Source organism: Carcharodon carcharias, chromosome 25, assembly GCF_017639515.1.
Source record: "Carcharodon carcharias isolate sCarCar2 chromosome 25, sCarCar2.pri, whole genome shotgun sequence".
NCBI classification, from domain to species: domain Eukaryota; kingdom Metazoa; phylum Chordata; class Chondrichthyes; order Lamniformes; family Lamnidae; genus Carcharodon; species Carcharodon carcharias.
The window spans coordinates 34,017,455-34,039,271 of NC_054491.1; the positions used below are offsets into that span (position 1 = coordinate 34,017,455).

The 21,817-nt window shown below is 41.8% G+C and overlaps 1 protein-coding gene across 13 annotated transcripts in view; it reads right to left on the reverse strand.

The window, feature by feature from the left end:
* Nucleotides 1-21,817, reverse strand: part of pknox2 (pbx/knotted 1 homeobox 2) — a 432,107-nt gene that overhangs the window by 109,526 nt on the left and 300,764 nt on the right. For all 13 annotated transcript variants that reach the window (XM_041174176.1, XM_041174172.1, XM_041174169.1 and 10 more), the window contains one exon: nt 1,230-1,401. In XM_041174176.1, the coding sequence (XP_041030110.1) occupies nt 1,230-1,401 (172 nt within the window). The remainder of the gene's footprint in view (nt 1-1,229; nt 1,402-21,817) is intronic.

Sequence of the window (21,817 nt, forward strand, 5' to 3'; positions counted from 1 at the left end):
CTCTGGCAGCCACCAGCTGAAAGGAGAATATTCAAACACAGTAGATGCAAAGTAGGCACACTCCAGTCACCTACCCTTGTCACTGACCTATCACACAACAGAGCTAGCTATGTTCAGCTCCTGTTATGCAGCCAACACACGAAAATAAAGGAGAAAAATGATTGTGTGAATCAATCACACAATCACTCACTAATCTGTTGATGTTTCATCTACGTGGGTCAGGTTATTTTAATTTAAATCTTTGCAAGTGAATGTGTTAATTTCAAACTCCAGAAGGTGTCAAGAGCAGCTCAGATAAACAGGAACTCACTTCCTATTACCTGCTATTCTCTTTGTAAGGGAGATTCAAATGGTGATTGCGGCTTTCCCTGCTCTGATCACTACAACCAGGTTAGAAACTGCATTGTCTGCAAGGATGCTCCTACTAGTTAGTACCTGAGTCAGTGAGGGGACATCAAGAAATCAGACAAGGATAGGTTTTCCCATCACTCTGCGGTAAAGTGCATTAGTATGGATACTCATTCAGTGGGAACAGATTCACGCATGTACTGACTCCCTAGATTGAATAGCCTGCCGTCACCACTCACTGACATGAAAAGTTGCCATGAAAAGAATAAATGGCCACTGGGGCAAAATAATAGAGACTACAGCCCATCAAGATGTTGGTATCTTCAACAAAGAAAGGTTAAGCTAGGATGGAAGAAAGAGAGACTGACCTTGCAGACAATGCTAACCATGGTAACACAATAATTGCCAAGAATGAGTAATTACATAAGTCTGACCCCAGAAGTGAAACAGGTAGATGAGAGAGAGGACAGCCTATACACTGTCTGACTCTGTAGCACATCAATGGGATATACATCAAGTTACAACAGTTGGAAAAAAGAAACTTTCTCTCAATATAGCACACAAAATAATAGGTAATAGGCAGCCTATCAGTAGATGCTTTGCCATTACCATAACTGCAACTTATGACCCTCCTCCAATGTTATTCAATAACAGAAGTTGAAAAGAAGGCTTTCATTGAAATTACATAAATATATTTCTAATGGAGAATCTAGTTACAGTGATTAATTTTACTGACTAAAATAGTATTAATGAACCAGTGATCCACATAAAAAAGTAAGAGAATGTTTTAGCATCTGTTACATTTGTAATTAGCTACTCATTTACGTAGGAAACATTTTTTTTTATTTCTAGTCGTCAATAGCCACCAAAGAATAACACACCAAGCTGTCTATCTCAGGATCATCGCTGAAGAAGGGTTTGTGCTCTTGCTCCTGCTGGTGAACGAAGTTCTCGATATCAACATCGAAGCTTGCCGAGGTAATGCACTCTGACCCCTGTGTGGCCTGCTCACACTTCTCAAACAGAAGAGCAAGGAGTGGAAAGAGCGGATGTCTGGAGGAGGAATGGAGGAGAAAAGAACAGAATTGAAATGGTCAACTTTGACTCACTAAATCAACTGAACAAGAAATTGAGAATCAAAAGTATCCATAAAACTAATGTGGAGATATTCAGAGATTGGAATCAAGTTCAGTGACATCACAATTTGAAACAGAAATGATGAATTATCACAACATGACCAATCTTTCCTTCAGTTTGTTGGTTTCAGTCTAATTCTTAGAAGGAATGAGCCTACAATATCAACTGACAATCGCAACAATACTTTAGGCCATCTTGCATTCTTCATATATTTCCAGGACTGTGAGGCTAGAACAGTGGGAGTGGGACTAATTGGATAGCTCCTTCAAGGAGTTAGCACAGGCATGATGGAACAAATGGCCTCTTTAGTTGCTATATGATTTTCAATGGTGGAGTAAAGGCTGGGCCACATGAACTGAAAACCACTTGGACAAGGTGGAGGTTGTTTAATCTTGATCTTGAAACTGGTTTGGTGGAGAACTGGGTGCTCACAGATCTAGACAAGGATGTGGGTAACAGATGTGGGGGAGACTACTATTGTAAACTGCCTTCAGTTCCTTATCATTATACTTTAATCAGAACAGGAAAATTCCAGCAGTGGCTTTGGGAGGGAAATAAATCTCAGCTGAAGAATACTCATTTAATAATTGCTAGAGAATATTGATCACAAACTTTTCCCCAAAGGTGAGAAATCATTCACCGCACAATCAGCTGGAAATACAGATAGCAAATATTGCTAATGAACATTACATTAAAAGATCCCCATCAGCAAAATGTTTTTGGTGCTTACAAGCTTTATTCGATGTATGTATTTTATTAATTCTGGATATTTAGCTATTTCTGTATGGCACAAAATGAGAATTACTACTAATTTAATATTTCTGCTGGAATTAGTATATGATTCTAGGTAGGTAACTTGTACATTTGGTTAAAATGTAAAAACAGATTCTCGGCATGATTTTAAAATGTCACATCACTGCTGCTTTCCCTTTTTAGGTTACAGACTACTGCTGCCTATTAGTAGGCAAAGGTATAAGTTCTGGGCCTGAATTTTTCTGTTGGCGGGTGGGCTTGGCGGGAGCAGGCTGGGGCGGTCACAAATCCGACCACCGCCGCCCGCGATCGGCTCCACGTTGCCATTTTCCGCGGGCAGGCCAATTAAGCCCCCCTCCCCAGCGTAAGACACAAGCAGTAGCGCAGCGCTACCTGTGCGGGTGGGGGGAGGAGGGAGAGTCGGGGCCAGCGCTCTTTCACGCATGCACGCGAAAGAGCGCTTCAATCCCCCTGAGATTGAGAGGCACGGCACTGCCTCAGGGAGATTGAAGCGCTTTTGAAATAAATAAATAAATGGATTAAAATTTTAATTAAGCGTGTCCCCTCATGTGACTGTGTCACATGAGATGGGACTTTTTTTTATATTTTAGAAATTTTTAAAATTTAATTAATAAAAGCTTTAGGAAACCTCACCCCAATTGCGGATGAGGTTTCCTAAAAAAAGATAAAGGCCACTTGGTCTTTTTGCCTGCCCACCAACCTTACGACTAGGTGGGCACTGTCAACAATGACACTAATTAATTCGTTAATGGCCTTATTAGGCCTATCAGTTATTGGCGGGCACGTAGCCAACTCCGGTGTGTGCCCGCCAAACAAAACATCGCGAGACAGCGCGTTGACATCGGGTAGCATGCCCGATGTCATCGCGTGCCTTTTTACGTGCTGGCGTGTCACGCCTGCCCCTGCACGCTGACTGAAAAATTCAGGCCCTGGTAGTGTCCTGTTGATTTTAATGATTTGGAAAAAATAGCATCCAGGAGAAATGTCATCAGGAGTAACTCCCAGCCTTTTAAAACCACTTCAACTGCTGGTCCTAGTCCAGTACAAGATATGCCACAGGCTCCTCCTAGTCAACAACTACATGCTGTTCCTCAGGAATGTCAGCTCCTGCATGTACAATAACTTAGCTGTACGTCCCCAATATCGCCGCTAACTTCATGGCTACTGCTGCTCCAACCCTCTGCCTGATCAAATTCTGAACCAGCTGAAACATCTCAACAGTTGAATCAGCAACAATTCATCTTGTTTGGTTCTCCGCAGATCTCTTCTTCCAATGTTTTCACTCTCTGACTACTCCCACACCTCAAGACTCCTTCCCCATTCTCCCACCACCAGCATTCTCCATGGTCTCTTATCCCGTAGCTCTGGTAATTATAAAATGTGTCATTTCTCAATACTGAGATCTGTCACTTTCATCAGTGCTAAATAAAAAAACTGGGTTGATGTTCACTGAATACTTTAGGTACCAAAAAGAGGTAGTCAAGCAGGGTCTTAAGCTGGAGCGCTGGTTTTGCCTGTTTGGAGCAAAAAGCCATCTTGATACAGGAGTTGAAGCCAGTGCTAGACACGTCAACCTGGAGGTTTGTTAAACAGCTGACTGCCACTTAAAATAGCTGCTGGCTCTCATTAAACAGACTCTATGGCCATTTTGACGGCTAGCACTTCTGCAAAGATCCCTCTGACAGCGACCAGTGCTTTGGGAGTAAACATGGTGTTGATGTCAACTTCAAGTGTTACTTATAAGGATAACTTATAATTCCATGGTCATTGGTGTTGGAGCTGTGAAGAGGATCTCTGAAACACATCAGAAGATTTTCTGGGACACTTTGTCAAGAGTTCAACATTCAATCGACATTTATTCCAAAAATACTCTGAGGGCTTCATTTGGAGGGAATAAGTGTTTTGTAACTCCATGTTTATAGGAATCACTAAGGGAAAGGGAATGGTTGGTCGTGAGCATCTTTCTAGGGTTGTTCAATGAATGGAAGGAGGGAATGAGGCCCTTTCCCCCATCCCATGGGTATGAACAACCCTACTCCACTAGACCTCCTCCATCTAGACCTCCAATACTGCATCTGAGAACCTGTGAACCCTTAAGAGCCACCTGAAACCTGCTGCTGTGTGCCAGCCAGAGTACTCCACATCTTGAGTGGAAGTAAGTACAAGGAGCCCATTTTCATGACTCCACGAAAATTGTGTCCAATTAGCACTTTAAAGCCCGTAGGTTTCTGGCTAAAGCCCGAGGCATGTTCAAATAAGCATCAATGGCCAAAGATTGTGTTCAATCCGGGTTTTTAATCTGTTGTTTCACATTAACATAGCATCCGTTTAGTGCCCGTTTTCACTCTTTGGCTAAAATAGCCCCAAAGTAGTTTAAACGTTGGAATGCTGCACCGTTATTTGAAGGACCAGATTAAATCCAAGCAAAAGCAAAGCATTGGTATGGAGGATTCTTCTATGATTCGGGTTTGAATAGCCCAGTGCCTTAGAATCTTATCCTCTCAACTCTGGAATCTCCTCTGTGAATCCTCTGCAAGCTCAGGACAGAAATTCTGTTCTCTCTAACTTTGTTACAGATTCTGATTGAATTGAGTTAGCAATGCAGCTCTCAATGAGCATGAGTCAACAGCTCCTTCCCTCTCCCAATAAAAACCCAATAATGACATAATAACCTCTAACCTAGAGCTGTACCACACACTAAACTGAATTTCTCATTCCACTGAATCATGTTTATTGGAAAAATCAGCAAAGGCTCCCAACAGGCTCCAACTTTATCAGTGGAATTCTAGGACCACATTCCAGCTGTTAGGAACAGCTGCCCGAGCTCAAAGTAAATTCTCGGTGCCCTATCGACTGAGTTCAGCTGACACCAACACAGATGCAATTCGGCAATGCACTACTTCACTCTGAAAAGCACAGAAGGTGTTTATAGAGGCTGTAAAAGCTTGAAATACCTAGTTTAACAGAATAGCTTGCTTCCTGAAATAATGCTGGTAGAATAGCATTCAAGTAAATTTCAGAAGTGATCCAAAACCTTTCCAAGTACCTATCTGATCCAAGCGAGCAAACTTATGACTCAAATCTAAATGACCACTTTATAAACTACATTTATCACTACTCCCACTCCATCCCACATAGGTGTCTCTTTTTGTTCCTTATATACTCATATTCTGGCTATCACCAAGATTGGCTATTTCCACCTCCGAATATCACCCATTTCCACCCCTGCCTCAGCTCCTCTGCTGCTGCAACCCTCAGCCATGCCATTATTGCCTCTCAATTATTCTCATGCTCTCCTGGTTAGCCTCCCACCTTGCACCTTCCATAAACGTGAGCTCATCCAAAACTCTACTGCCACTATCCTACTTCACACCAAGTTCTGTTCACCACTCATCCCTGTTCTCACTGACCTATATTGGCTCCTGCTTTGGCATTACCTGAATTTTAAAATTTTCATCCTTGTTTTCAAATTCCTTCATGAGCTTGCTCCTCCCTACCACCTCCAGCCCTGAAAATCTTGGGTCACCGCATTTCTCCAAATCAGGCTTCCTGTGCATCTCCGTTTTTTTATCAGTCCACTATTGGTTGGCATGTATTCAACAACTGAGTGCTGGAATTCCATCCCTAAACCTCTCCACCTCTCTCAAGACACTGACACTGCTCAAAGCCTCTTTCTTTGGCAAACTTTTTGGTTACATGTGTTAATATCTCCTTTTGTGGCTTGGTGTCAAATTTGGTTTGATAATGCTCCTATTAAGCAACTTATGGAGGTTTACTAAATTAGGTGCACTTTATAAACATAAGTTGTTGTTGACTGTACTTCAAAAATAATCACTGGTTGTAAAAGTGTATTTGGATGTTGTAACAAAATGCGAGGCATTACACAGACTCAAGTTTTTACCTATCCTGGTTCAGGAACTAAAGCAACATAAACGCCTTCCTTGACAGTTTGTAGCATGCAAAAGAATACTCAATTGGCGGAAAGACAGAGAACATCAGAGGTTCTCTGTCTTTCACATGACAGATGTGGGGAGGGAAACCAGTGACTTTATTTTTCAATATTATTTCAAGAACCGGCCTTTCCAACCTACTGATCCTGAGTTCCAGGCTTTCATTCTCCTCAAACAGCAGATGTCAATGGGCACTAATTGCTCAATTTGCCTCTATATTATAAAATATAGATATTATACTGCATATCAGAAACCACCTAAATCTGCATTTTATACAGCACAGCCCACCCCAAGGTAGGTCATGACTTCCATCAAAACATTTAGGCTAAATTTTAGAAAAATGATGTGGACACATTCGGTGATCACGTTCTATCTTCTTCTATTCACTCACAGATGCCTGATCGTTTGCCCACTCTACATAATAACCTCCCCCCTACTGACACCCAACTTTTGTATCACAGGGTTAAATCTGTAGGCTGTGAATTGAAAGGTGACATGACAAGTTGAGAAACAGAATTCAACAAATTTGGTAATTTGTGAACTGGCACCAGAAAACATAGGTGAATTGTTTTAAAAAGCCCAACTTATTCACTAACATCCTTCACAGAATGGAACCTGACACCTCTATGCAATCTGGCCTACAGAAGACTCTAGTGTTATTTCCATACTTATTGACAAACTTAAATGTTTGTCCTCAGAAGTATTCCAGCGAGCCACTCTGTTGCAAACAAAACCAGTCTTGCGCAACAAATTTCTTGCGGACGGACAATACAAGATAAATAATATGAAATGATGCAACATTAATGCATCCATGGACAAAACATGCCACCTAAACTAAATTCCATTAGGCAAATGCCAATTTGCTTCCTTCCAGCCTGCTTAAATTGGGAGGCAATGCAACTTTAATATAGATGGTCTGTAAAATATTCTACTAGCACAGTGACATCCATGTCTGTACCAACAACTGTGCATATTAATCCAGCATATGTGCAGTCGTCCCACAGTTGCCTCAGACTCTGAATCCATCCACATTACAAACACAGTAAATTTAGTACCAAGGGAAGGCCATTGGAAATGTTTCTGTAAAATAAACCAAGGTATTGTGCTTGGTCCACGGAATTGACTAGGCTTGCACTACTGCAATGTGATACTGAGCCTGTTGGACAGAAATGCTAAGCTTGTGGGCTCTTTTTCTTTTAGATAAAACAAATCACTTTTTTTTTGTTAATTTCGAATTCTTGATGAAGCGGAACAGAAAGCTCCATTTTTGTGAGTGAAGATTTTGCATATCATAACTGATCTGTCTGATCCCACTTTAATGTGAACCTGTGAATCACAGCGGAATGAAAGGAAATAAGCATTGCTCACCTCTATCTCCTCCTCCCAGAGGAGCCAGCAGGAAGATATGAAAGACAAATTCCAGCAAGTATTAGTAATATGAAATTTCTGCACCTTATGAGCCCTCACGGTCAACAGATGCCTCCTCCTGCCATTTAACAGCCTCCAGATCAATTACAAGAGAAAGACTGGAATTGGCCCTATACATGAGTACCGAATCACTTGGAATTAATAAGACAATCAAATATTGGGTGTCAAGAGTTCAAGTATTGCAGACCCATAATGACCCACACTCACCACACAGACATATTAACTCATCCCAGTTCTTTTACAAAGTGAATTTAAATATCGAAACACACACAAGAAAGGGTAAGGAAAATATTATTTTGAAAACTGACTGGCCATGCTTAGTGGTGGTAGTGGGAGGATGCAGAGAATGAGGAGGGGCTCTGATCCTCTATGTGCCTGTACAAATATGCAGCTAAACTGTTGTGACATTTACTGCAACTGAGAGGTCGTTCGCTGCCTCTAATAAAAAAGGGGATTTGACATTGCCTAATAAAGGCAAATGAATTCATGTAATGGGCTAATTTAGCACATTCAGCACTGTTCTGCTAGCTAGCTGAGGCAGCAGAGAGCATAGGCAGAAATACAGAGAGGCTACTACTGCCGGCAGTTTTCCACTTAACAACTCATTGCTTCAGTCTCATTCACTCCCAAATGGACTGAATCCGCTCCTTTACATGGTGCTCTTTAACCCCAAACCAGATGTTCCCTGTGATTTGTTCCAAATGAGCAGCCTCCATGTTAATAGGGGAGGTTCAAGAAACTGACCTGAAAAAGCACAGTACATCTGAGCTAGATTTAACTGTGCCTTCCTGAATTCCAAGTGCAAGCTGATAATGGTGCAGTGAAAGAAAACAGGGCATTTGAGATCTGAGTTAACAGGACAAACACCTTAAACAATTTCCGTAAACAGTGAGATTTAAGGATAGGGATACAAACAGCAGGACTATCAAAGAGGGTGAATTACAGCAGGTGAATTCAATGTCAAATCAGATAGAGGGAGAAATACAGAAAAAAAAAGGTTTGCCTAAAAAATAGATGAGACAAAAGATGTATAAAAGAAACAAAAATTTAAATTTATAAGTTTTTAAAATAGATTTTGCTGTAGGATGGAATCTAATGGCATCTGTCATTAGCTTCAAAGGGAGATTGTGGTGTAGTGGTAGCGTTCCTGGACTAATAATCCAGAGGCCCAGACTAATGCTCTAGGGATATGGGTTCAAAACCCGCCTGCCAGCTGGTGGAATTTAAATTCAATTAATAAAATCAGGAATTTAAAAGCTTATCTCAGCATGGTGACAATGAAACCAATGTTCATCTGGTTCAATGTCCTGTAGAAAAGGAAATCTGTCAACCTTACCGAGTCTGGCCTACATGCAACACCAGCCCCAAAGCAATGTAGTTGACTCTTAACTGCCCTCTGAAATGGCCTAGCAAGCCACTCAGTTCAAGGGCAATTAGCGATGGGCAACAAATGCTGGCCTTGCTGGCAATGCCCACATCCCATGAAAGAATGAAGAAAAAAGTTAGGCTTGTCCTGACAGGTTTAGGTTTTTCTGTGAGAGATAGCTGAAAGTGCCAGCTGGTGAGAGAAACAAGGGTGCCTAGTACACGAATGAGCTGGGCAAGCAACTGTGCCTTAACTAATCGTTTAACTGTGACTTTTTTCCCCCCAAAAAATATACTTCATTCATAAAATTTGTAAAAGCACATTCCAAAACATTTCAAATTGAATATTGCAGAAAGTACAGTGGAATTCAACTTTTCTCCATACAGTATGTTCCACTCTGAGTTGCTTCAATAAAATTTCAATACTATTGATATTTAAAATATATGCTCCATGACAGGCATACAGCCCGAGGGATTCTACACAGATTCCAGTCCCTTGGTGTACTATGGTTTAAAGGCCTTAGATGGTGGCCTTTCTCCACTATGCCCCTGCGGCAGCTGCCCCAAGCTTTGCTGCATCCCTCAGCATGCAGTCCTAGATGTTGGAATGTACCTGACTGCCACACTCAGCTGTGGACAACTCTTTGCACTTGAAGGGTTGAGACATTAGCAAATGAGGAGGAAGTGTAAATCAGGGTGGGTGAATTCAATATCAAATCAGATACAGAAAGAGAAACATTTGAACCTGACTCCTCATGGTCACCCTCTTGGAGGTGAATTTCAATTGTTAGTAATCTCATTTTTTTCTTTTGTCTTACAGCTGCTCTCTTTTTCCAGGCGCTCTTATAAAGATTCCCCCAAATCATTCCAGTCACTCATCCAGCCGGCTTGTCCTTCACCGATCTCAGTGCTTGTGGTGAAATGCTCAGCTATTGATCGCCCAGTTGGCAGCAACAACTTTCCTTGGTTTATTCTTGCCACAACCAAACAAGCTGCTTTCTGATCATCTGGTGCTACTTGTCTAATGAGGTTCAAGATTAACATCTACAAACTCTTAACACTTGAATACAAATTGCTTGATATATGCTAATAAGTATCACATGTACCAAACTCAGCCAATAAGGTGCAAGCCCAGACACACAAATATGGTTGGAAGCACTTCTTCACACACACAGCATTATGGAAACCTGGAACACTCCCCAAAAAGCTGTTGAGGCTGGATGGGGAGAGCACTTGAGCTGGAGGTGGGAGGGGTAGGGTGGACGTTGATGTTGAAGTGGAAATTTCAAAACTGAATGATAGATTTTTGTTCGGCAAACTTATTCAGGGTTACAGAACTTAGGCAGGCAGATACAGTTACAATACAGATCAGCCACGATTTAACTGAATAAGCAGGCTTGAGGGGCTGAATGGCCTACTCCTGTTCCTAGCTTACTTTATAACAAGGCCAGCCTGACAAGCATTGTTCATTTCTTTTGTGCAATCTTAGAGAAAGCTAAGCTTTGTGCCTGCATGCACAGAAAGAATGGGAATTAGCAACATTAACACAGGGCTTCAGTGCATCAAAACTTATGGGTTGATATAAAACCTGTGAGGGGTCTACTCTGGCTGTGAGTAACTGGTGTGGTGCAGTATAATGTTGCAGATTAAGGAGTTGCCAGGTTTGTGCTGAGTTAGTTACCTGGTTACTGACTAAGGGTATTACAATTAGCCTCAGCACCCTCGCTACAGCAGCGCAAGATGAATCCTGTCAGGATTGGTTGCTACAGAGTTTCCTGTGTGAACACTGGGGAGGACCAGAAAGGGCTCCACGCTGATGTACCATTTGGTTTGATAGCTAGTCAATATTCAGTATCCAGGTTCACACATGACGAATAAGCACTTGGGCAAAGTACTGGTGAGCTAGCAGTGCTCTTAAAATTATACTCCAACAGAAGTTACTGCACACAGAAGGTCTGGATTAAGACGACAAAGTCATAGAATCATACAGCACTGAAGGAGGTCAATCAGCCTATTGCAACTGTGCTGGATCTTTGAAGGAATTGCCCAATTGTACACACTGCCTTATTCTTTACCCATAGCCATGCAATTTTTTTCTTTTTCAAGTATTCATCCAACACTCTTTTGAAAGTTATTATCGAATCTGCTTCCACCGCCCTTATACGTGATATATCCTACAACTTGCTATATGGGAAAATACTCTTTTCCCCTCCGGTTATTTTGCCAATTATCTTAAAGCTGTAGAACAACGTTTTTAAAAAATTTACTCACGGGATGTGGGCATTTATTGCCCATCCCTAGTTGCCCTTGAGAAGGTGGTGGTGAGCTGCCTTCTTGAATCGCTGTAGTCCATGTGGTGTAGATACACCCACAGTGCTGTTAGAGAGTGACCCAGCGACAGTGAAGGGATGACAATATATTTCTAAGTCAGGATGGTGAGTGACTTGGAGGGGAACTTCCAAGAGCAGGTGTTCCCATCTATCTCCTGCCCTTGTCCTTCTAGGTGGTAATGGTCGTGAGTTTGGAAGATGCTGCCAAAGAAGCCTTAGTGAATTCCTGCAGTGCATCTTGTAGATGGTACACACTGCTGCTACTGTGCATCAATGATGGAGGGCGTGAATGTTTGTGGATGGGGTGCCAATCAAGCGGGCAGCTTTGTCCTGCACGGTGTCAAGCTTCTTGAGTGTTGTGGGAGCTGCACTCATCTAGGCAAGTGGAGAGTATTCCATCACACTCCTGACTTGTGCCTTGTAGATGGTGGACAGGCTTTGGGGAGTCAGGAGGCGAGTTACTCATCGCACGATTCCTAGCCTCTGACCTGCTCTTGTAGCCATAGTATTTATATGGCTAGTCCAGTTCAGTTTCTACTTGTGCCAGTAGAAGCAGTTTCTCCTTAGTTACATCAAAACTCATGATTTTTTACACCTCATTAAATCTGCCCATAACCTTCCCTGTACTAGGGAGAAAACCCCAGCTTCTCTCGTCACTACATAACTGGCATTCTTCATCCCTGTGTCTAATATAATACTAGTTATCAGCACAATGTTTGCTTATGGCAATGAAATTTATTTCACGCGATCCATCACTGTGAAAGGCCTTCCCACCCAGAATGTAATTTAAAACTAGTACAGCCAGTGCCCTCTGTTCCACTGGGGCATCCTTACAACTTGAAACTTGGGGAGTTTTCAAAAAGGAGAAAAGACTCTCTCGATAAACGTGAATTTCACAAGCATTTTTGATCTCACGCATAGCATGATATCTGGAGAGAGAAAATGCACATGTCTATTTCGAAAGTGTGCATCATTTCCCTGATCCCCTTCAGGCTTCAGTCATTGTTACAGAACCCCTGGGATGGGAGATTATAAAAAGAACATGAACTGAGTGTTAGTGCGTTCCTGGGAACATCAGCAACACAACATCCAAGTCCACCGGGGCACATACCGACAGCAAGTAACTGCCACAGTCAGAGAAACCCGCGCTCTCAGAGGACAGGAGGGAGCAGACAAGGTCAAATGCAAAATGTTAAAGTGCCTCTGGGGCTGTCTCATATTTAGCTACAGTACACTACTCTGTCTCCTCACTGAGAAAACAAAACAAAACAAAACACAATGGCTTTGGGCTAAATTATGGTTTGTTTTGATCTGCAATAATTCTCCATGGTCATTTACTGGCACATGACAGAGGTGGATGAATTAAAAACACAGATAAATCTAAAGTAAACTGAACAACTGAGACAATGCAAATAATCAAAAAATAATCTTTATTTGCTGCTATCAAGCAAACTCTCCCCTTCCAGTATTCTCCCATCTTGCCCTGAAGGATTGAGCCAAGCTGACATATGAAGAAAAAGAAAAACTTGCATTTAAAAAGCACTTTTCACAAATTCAGAATGTCCCAGAGCACTTTACAGCCAATGAAATCCTTTTGAAGTGTTGTTGCTGTTGCAATATAAGGAAACATTCATCAATGGGTGTGGGATTGCTGACTGACTTGCCAAGTGGCCAGTCTTTTTGTGTAAGCTTACTCAGTGAGTATCAGCAGAATATTTCATCGTTAGGGTCTTTACCTTCCCTCTTCTCCCCTAACTCTTGACAATCCACCAAGTAAAACGTGTAAGAAAGGGTTACTCGCTCAGTTTTGTGATTGATCACAGTATTACTGTGTTTGTAGGAGGTAATGGAAGCTTAGGTAAAGTATACAGATTGGAGTTGGGCTGTAAATGGCTGTACTGCAAGTATCACTAAGATAAGATACTACAGAGGCCAGAGAGGGTCATAAATCAGTAATCCCTGAAGGGATTAAAAGTGAATCTCAAACTGTTTATCAACATCACATGAACCTAAACAGCATTACATCCTTTAAAAACCATCCTAACCAGTGTGATCTGACAATAAATACAAGTGCAGCTCAAAGAGGAGGAAGGCAATTTTATCCCATTGTTAGCTAGATTTATATAGGATAGCACTGGGTATTACAAGATAGCAACAAGCTACTGAATTTCCAGCATGGTAGAATACCAGGACTATTATTTAAGAGTTCTTCTTGTTCACACAAGCCATCCTTTTGGCGTTCTACTTATCCTGACTACCATGATTCATTGCTCAACATGGGCAGCCTTGAGCTGTGGAGTGAGGCCCATGAGAAATCAAAGAGACCACCAAAATTCAGTTACATTCACTGCAGCTGTTAGAGAGGGTGGACGGGTGGTCACGGGGCACCATAAGCACAAACCCGTCAGCATTTTTTTTTTATTCGTTCATGGGATGAGGGCATCACTGGCGAGGCCAGCGTTTATTTCCCATCCCTAACTGCACTTGAGAAGGTTGTGGTCAACCACCATTTTGAGCCATGTGGTGTAAGTACATCCACAGTGCTGTTAGGGAGTTCCAGGATTTTGATCCAGTGACAGTGAAGGAATGATGATATATTTCCAAGTCAGGATGGTGTGTGACTTCGAGGGGAATTTGCAGGTGGTGTTGTTCCCATGCATCTGCTGCCCTTGTCCTTCTAGGTGGTAGAGTCATGGGTTTGGAAGGTGCTGTCAAAGGAGCCTTGGTGAGTTTCAGCAGTGTACCTTGTAGATGGTACACACTGCTGCCACTTGTGCCATTTGAGGAGGGAGTGAATGATGAAGGTGGTGGATGGGATGCCAATCAAGTAGGCTGCTTTGTCTTGGATGGTGTTGAGCTTCTTGAGTGTTGATGGACACATCCAGGTTAGTGGAGAGTATTCCAACACACTCCTGACTTGCGCCTTATAAACGGTGGACGGGCTGCGGGCAGTCAGGAATTGAGTTACTCTCCACAGAATTCCCAGCTTCTGACCACAGTAATTACATGGCTGGTCTAGTTCAGTTTCTAGTTAATGGTAACCCCCAGGATGTTGTTAAGGTGGGATTCAGTGATAGTAATGCTATTAAATGTCAAGGGGAGATGGTTAGATTCTCCCTTTTTGGAGATGGTCATTGCCTAGCACTTGTGTGGTGCAAATGTTAGTTGCCACTTATCAGCTCAAGCCTTGCTGCATATGAACAGGGACTGCTTCAATGTCTGAGGAGTTGCAAATGGTAAACATTGTGCATTTATCCACAAACATCCCCACTTCTGACCTGAGGAACTCCTGCAACGATGTCCCAGGACTGAGATGATTGGCATCCAACAGCCACAACCATCTTCCTTTGTGCATGGTATGACTCAACCAGTGAAGAGTTTTCTCTGATTCCCATTGACTTCAGTTTTGCTAGGATTCCTTGATGCCATACTTGGTCAAATGCTGTATTGATGTCAAGGGCAGTGACTCTCATGTCACTTCCTGAGTTCAGTTCTTTTGTCAATGTTTGGACCAAGGCCATAATGAGGTCAGGACCTGAGTGGCCCTGGCAGAACCCAAACTGAGCGTCAGTGAGCAGGTTATTGCTGAGTAAGTGCCACTTGATGGCACTGCCGACAACACTTTCCATCACTTTGCTGAAGATTGAGAGTAGACGGATGGTGTGTTAATTGGCCAGGTTGGATTTGTCCTGCCCACAAAGCTACTTGGTCCTTGCCATCAATTATCATTCACTTTTATTCATGTGTGCAAGTGAACCAATAACCAGCTGTTACTGAAAGAACTCTATATGCATTGAAAATAGGAAATAATCTTGAACAGAGAATGAATATTACTGGCTTGATGATGTTCTGTGGTATCATTAAATGAGAAAATTGAGAACATATTTCTCCGAGCCTGAATCAGATAAAAGAGAGTTGGTTAACTTCTATGCAAATCTAAGAACTGCGGTTGATCGTAGAGTGTACATTATGTGTGTGTAAATTTATAGCCTCAAAGAAACGGTTGTTCAAATAATAACATGCTTAACCATAATGTTCCATTAAAGGCACAGAGCTGGTCAAAGCCCTCAGAATGGCAAATGAATCGAGTAAGTGGACCGTAATGGAATATAATTGGAAATTCTGCTATGAACATTAGGGATCATTTATTATATCTGGCAATCTAATCTGCTCTTGTAACCATAGTATTTATATGGCTGGTCCAATTCAGTTTCTGGTCAATGATAACACCTAGGATGTTGATAGAGGGAGGGTTCAGCGATGGTAATGCCATTGAATGTCATGGGGAGATGGATAGATTATCTCTTGCTGGAGATGGTCATTGTCTGGCACTTGAGTGGCGTGAATGTTACTTTCCACTTCTCAGCCCAAGCCTGAGTGTTGTCCAGGTCTTGCTGCATATGGACACTGACCTCTTCAAGATGAGTTGTCGTGAATCGTGCTGAACATTGCACAACCATCAGCCAACATCCCCACTTCTGACTTTATGTTGGAGGGAAGGTCATTAATGAAGCAGCTGAAGATGATTGGGCCTAGGACACTACATTGAGGAACAATTGCAGTGATGTCCTGGGATTGAAGATTGACCTCCAACAACCAAACCATCTTCATTTGTGCTAGGTGTGACTCCAAGCAGTGGAGTGTTTTCCCTTTGATTCCATGGGACTCTACTTTTGCTAGGATTCCTTGATGCCACACCTGGTCAAATGCTACCTTGATGTCAAGCTGCCTTGAGCTTGGAGCAAACTCAGTCTATTTTGAGTCAACAGCACAAATTGTCTACAATTTAATTTTGCATTAATTGTGAATGCCCCTTTAGTGATCAAAGAGGCATGATGACTTTTGAGAACAAGAAAAATGCACACTGGTAAAGTGAAGGGTGGCAAAGGACCTTTAACTATGATCACATCATGGACAAGCGGTACCATGATGCAGAGAGATGGGTTACAATATCAAACAGACAAAATAATGTTAAGGGAAGACTGTGTATGCAGTTGTTCACATACTCAAAGATTTAGATCATCACTTGGGGGTCTTAAGATGAGACTCCAAATGTAAGCTGATGCTGATGAGCTGAATGGCAGTGTTCAGTAAAGCAAGTCACCCAATCTGCATTTTATCTCCCAATGTAGAGGAGGTCTCTTTGTGAGCAGCAAATATAGTATACTAAATTGAAGCAAGTACAAGTAAGTTGTTGTTTCACCTGGAAGGTGTGTTAGAGGCCCTGAGAGGAGGTGCAAGGGCAAGTGTTGCATCTCTCGCATTTGTGTTAAAGACAGCTGCTACTAGGGGTGATTGAAAAGTGCAGTAGGGGGAATAGTCCCTTCAGAATTCTTACAGGAGAGCAGACGGAAGACAAGCTTGGTGGTGGTGTCACATTGGAGATGGCGGAAATGGTGGATGATGATCCATTGAATGTCGAGACTGGTAAATAGGAAGGTGAGGACAAGGGAAAGCCTATCATGGTTCTCAGAGGGATGGAAATGGAAATAGGGCAGCCACGGTCAACAACCCGGTCTACCATGGTGAAGGGAATCCTCGCTTGAGGGAAAATGAAGACGTAGGAGACACCAGTCAAAGTAGCATCATCAGAGCAAATCTGATGGAGATAAAGAAACTGGAAGAATGAAATATAGTCTTTAGAGTAAGGGGAGTGGGAGGGTGTGTAAGCCAGGTGCCGCAGGTGTCAGTGGATTTACAGTAGGTATTGGTTGATAGCCTATCCCCAGAAATGGAAATTGAAAGTCAATGAAAGGAAGGGAAGAGTAGCAGACGGACCATATGAAGGAAGGGTGGAAACTGGGAAGTTTGGAGTTAGAGCAGAAAGTGGCACTAATACAGTCATCAACATACTGGAAAAAGACAACAGGGAGGGCAACTTTGTAGGACGAAAGCAAAGAATGTGCCATATATCCCACAGAAAGGCAGGCATAGCTTGGACCCATATTGTTCCCATTGCTAACTGATTATTCTCCAAATAAAAGATGCTGCTGTGTCAATGGAGAAGTTATTTAATATAAAAATAAGTTCAGCCAGGCAGAGGAGTGTGATGGTGAATGGGAGCTGCTTATGTCACCATCTAAGGAAGATACATAAGAACTGCAGGCCAACCTGATTGGGGATGGAGGTGTAGAGAGATCAGATGTCCAAGGTGTAAAGGAGACAATTAGACCCAGTAAACCAAAAACTGTTAAAGTGAAAGAAGACATTGTTAGAGAGATGGATGTAAGTGGATGAGACTGACAGGGGAGGAAAAATATGCAATGCTTCTAATTAAGGTGCTGGATGTCTTCACCTGAAATATTGCCTTTTGAACACATCTGCTAAGTTTTTGGAGATCCTATACTAGACTGAGCTCTCCAGTTTACATGGTGACCAGGCCTTGCTAAATGTAGTCTCTTTATCTCTTCTCCAGATTGGGTATAAGTTTTACAGAATAAATAGCCAGGTAATCTTGCATTTGCCCTTGATTGGATCCCTGGAAATTTCAACATTAAATCCTGAGCGAGGAGGAGCCCTAATTCAGATTAACTGCACCTGCACTTTGTTAAAACAGTCAATGGTATAGATTCACTGGGAAATTTTGAATAGTGTGGAAATTCCCCATCCTTCACACACTTTCCTAACTTGAAATGAGAGATGAGTGAGAATGTCCTTTGAAACTAAAACTGATGCCCAGGTTACTATAAATTATAATTCTGCAAAATTGTGCCTGAAAATCATTTAACCTCTGTTTAGGAGTGAAAGACACAACACTATAAGTTCCTTTTTTGAGTGCTCAATTAGGTTGACTCTGAGACATTAGCATCTGTGAGTCAATTCCTAGAACTTCCACCACTAAGCCTGCCTCTTTTATGTCAGCCATGGCTTACGGTTCTCGCTTCTGAGTCAGAAGGCTATCAATTCAAGTTTCACTTAGGAGACTTAGGGCTGACACTCCAGTGCAGTACTGAGGCACTGCTGCTTTGTCAGAGATTCCACCTTTTTGATGAGATGTCCTTCAGATAAAATGTTCAACTGAGGCCCCATTTGTTCTCTCAGATGGACATAAAAAATTCCATGGCATTTTTCGAAGGAGAGCATTGGAGTCTTCATCCTGTGTCCTGGCCAAGATTTATCACTCAACAAAGATCACAAAAAAAAATTCTCTCGTCAATATCTCATTGCTTTTTACGAAATCCTGCTGAGCACATTGGCTGCCTCTTGTAACAGTGTCTAGATATCAGCTGCAAAGCATTTTAGGACATCTTGAAGTTGTTAAAGCACTACATAAACATTAGTCTTTCTTGTTCTTTTATTCTGGAAACATTGTAGATCCAGTTTTCCATGTGTCTATGACTCTGCTGAACAGATACTGGGGCTTCCATAAATGCAGGTAGTCAACTTACAATCACCCAGAATCAGACGCAAACTAAAACGAATGTAAAAGCAGTGATAGGGGCCAAGAGACTACAGAACAATGCTGCTACATCACGCTGATGAATTCTATTGAGTTACATCTTGTTCCTATTTTGCTGGCTAACACATTTAAAGCAAGAGATAATTACTGATTATTGTGAAGCCAGCATGGAGAAAAATAACTGCAAAGAAATGAAATGAACTGCAGGGTTTAACAGGGAGTGATTGCAAGGCAACTAATGGTATGAGATGATAACATAAATGGCAACAGCAAAACTTGGACAGATTATACACATTGTCTCAGTCTTTGTAACATATCTTAACTCACAATAAGTCTCATTCATCAATCACCCCAGTGTTTACTGACCTACATCGGCTCCCCGTTCAGCAACATCTTAAATTTAAAATTCTCAACTTTCTTTTCAAGTGTCTCCATTGCCTTACCCTAACCAATCTCTGTAACTTCTTTCAGTCCTGCAGCTCTGCAAGTACTTGACATTCCTCCGAATCTGGCCTTTTGTGAACCTCTGATATCATTTGTCCTGGCATTGACAGCCATGCCAGTTAGCTGCCAAGACTCCAGGGCTCTGGAATTCCTTGCCTCAACCTCTCCACCTCTCTCTCCTCCTTTGAGATGGTCCTTAAAACATGGCTGACAAGACTTTTGCTCACCTGTCCTAATATCTCCTTATGCAGCTTGGTTCAAATTTTGCTTAATAGTGCTCCTGTGAAGTGCTTTGTGACATCTTACTGTGTTAAAGGCACTATATAAAGATGTTGTTGTTGCTTGTATCGGCTGAACTTAAAACCTTGCGGTTTATTTTGTTAATTTTTCTGGTCACCCCTGCCTTTCTGAAGGATAGTCACCACTGGTGCTTTGTCAAAGTGGCCAACACTTGTGAGAAAGAGTTCTGTCAGCAATTATTGACAGACTATTCAATCTTATAGGGCATCAGAGGGGAGTGAATGCTAATACTCTCCTCAGACGATATTTACACATACCGACATCCAGCTGGGGCTGCAGGATATAGATATCACTGGCTCTGTCTTCTTTGACTCAAGGAAACTGAGATTGATTGTAGGACTCCTCAATGGCAAACCTGACACAGCCTAGGGACTAAAGCTGAGTTCTAACTAGCACAATTGCTTGCTGGCAAAATTAAGATGTCCACACAGCAGATATCCCATGGCACTGCACAATGAAAGTGCGGCATTTGAATTGTGACAACTAAAGTGTGACAAGGAAGAAAGTGTTAGAAGATACAGCCAATTCCTGAGTATTATAATTACTTTGTGTAACACAATCCATTCCACTTTGTGAATAACACAACATTGTCATAAGACAGCGCATATTCCAACACCCGCACACACTTACATACACATATACATCTTACGTACATTTACACACAAAACACACAGGTATACACGCACATACACTTATATACACATAAATCACACCTGTAAAAGTCCATTTAGGCAGTTGGTCATTCTGATTAGTAGCAGATGTTGTCTGGTGAGTGCTATTTACTTAGTATTTTATGTTTATCAAAGCAAAGGATTTTAAAAATTATTGTGGTGTGCATTTCCCAATAATCTAAAATTGATGGCCAAGATATAATACAGTCCATATGCAACCATAATTTATTGTGCTCACCTAGCTGATGATTTCAGCCAGTGTCAATATCGAACACTCAGAGAGAGTACAGCCAAATGTAGAGCAAAGATCCTGCACTACATTAATTACAAAATATTTAGAGTACAGAAAAAGGGAATTAGGCCCAAAATGTCCATGGCAGTGTTTATGCCTCTGATGAGCCTCCTCTCGCTCTTCCCCAGATAATCCTATCAACATACCTTTCTATTTTTTCTCCTTCATGTGTTTATCTAGCTTCTCCTTAAGAACATCTATGCTATCCGCCTCAACCACACCTTGTGGAGAGTAAATGCCTCTGACAGATTCATCTCTTCAGACATTAACAAAAATTTACCTTATGAATCTATCCCATGCCCAACAATTTTATTGCGTGCCCATCATCTATGTAGATGGGAGAATGCTGATAAACCCCTTATGGTACAGAGTTCCACATTCTAACTAGTCTATGGGTAAAGAATTTTCTCCTGAATTCCTTATTAGATATATTAGAAGCTCGCTTATATTTACAGTCCCTAGTTCTGGTTTTGTATGCAGATGGAAACATTTTCCTTAAGACTAACGTACCAAGCAATTTAATAATTTTAAAGATCTCTTTCAGGTCGCCTCTTAATCTTCTTTTTTCTAGAGAACAAAAGAGTTGATGTTTCGACTCCTCATGACCCTTCGACAGAACTTGAGTGAATCCAAGAAAGGGGTGAAATATAAAGAACACATAGGTGTCGAAGTTGGTGATATTATCTAAACGAATGTGTTAATTAAGAATGGATGGTAGGGCACTCAAGGTATAGCTCTAGTGGGAGTGGGGGAGCATAAAAGATTTAAAAATATTTAAAAATAATGGAAATAGGTGGGAAAAGAAAAATCTATATAATTTATTGGAAAAAAAAAGGAAGGGGGAAGAAACAGAAAGGGGGTGGGGATGGAGGAGGGAGGTCAAGACCTAAAGTTGTTGAATTCAATATTCAGTCCGGAAGGCTGTAAAGTGCCTAGTCGGAAGATGAGGTGTTGTTCCTCCAGTTTGCGTTGGGCTTCACTGGAACAATGCAGCAAGCCAAGGACAGACATGTGGGCAAGAGAGCAGGGTGGAGTGTTAAAATGGCAAGCGACAGGGAGGTTTGTGTTCTTTTGTTCTGTTGTCTGTGACATCTTTTGATGATCTGCTTCTATCTACCACTGCTTGTTTGTCCCTACAACCACACAAACCTCCTCCATTTCTCTCCCCCCACCCAAACCACCCCCCCCAACACACCTTAAACCAGCTTATATTTCACCTCTTTCCTGGATTCACTCAGGTTCTGTTGAAGGGTCATGAGGACTCGAAACGTCAACTCTTTTCTTCTCCGCCGATGCTGCCAGACCTGCTGAGTTTTTCCAGGTAATTCTGTTTTTGTTTTGGACTTCCAGCATCCGCAGTTTTTTTGTTTTTAGGTTCT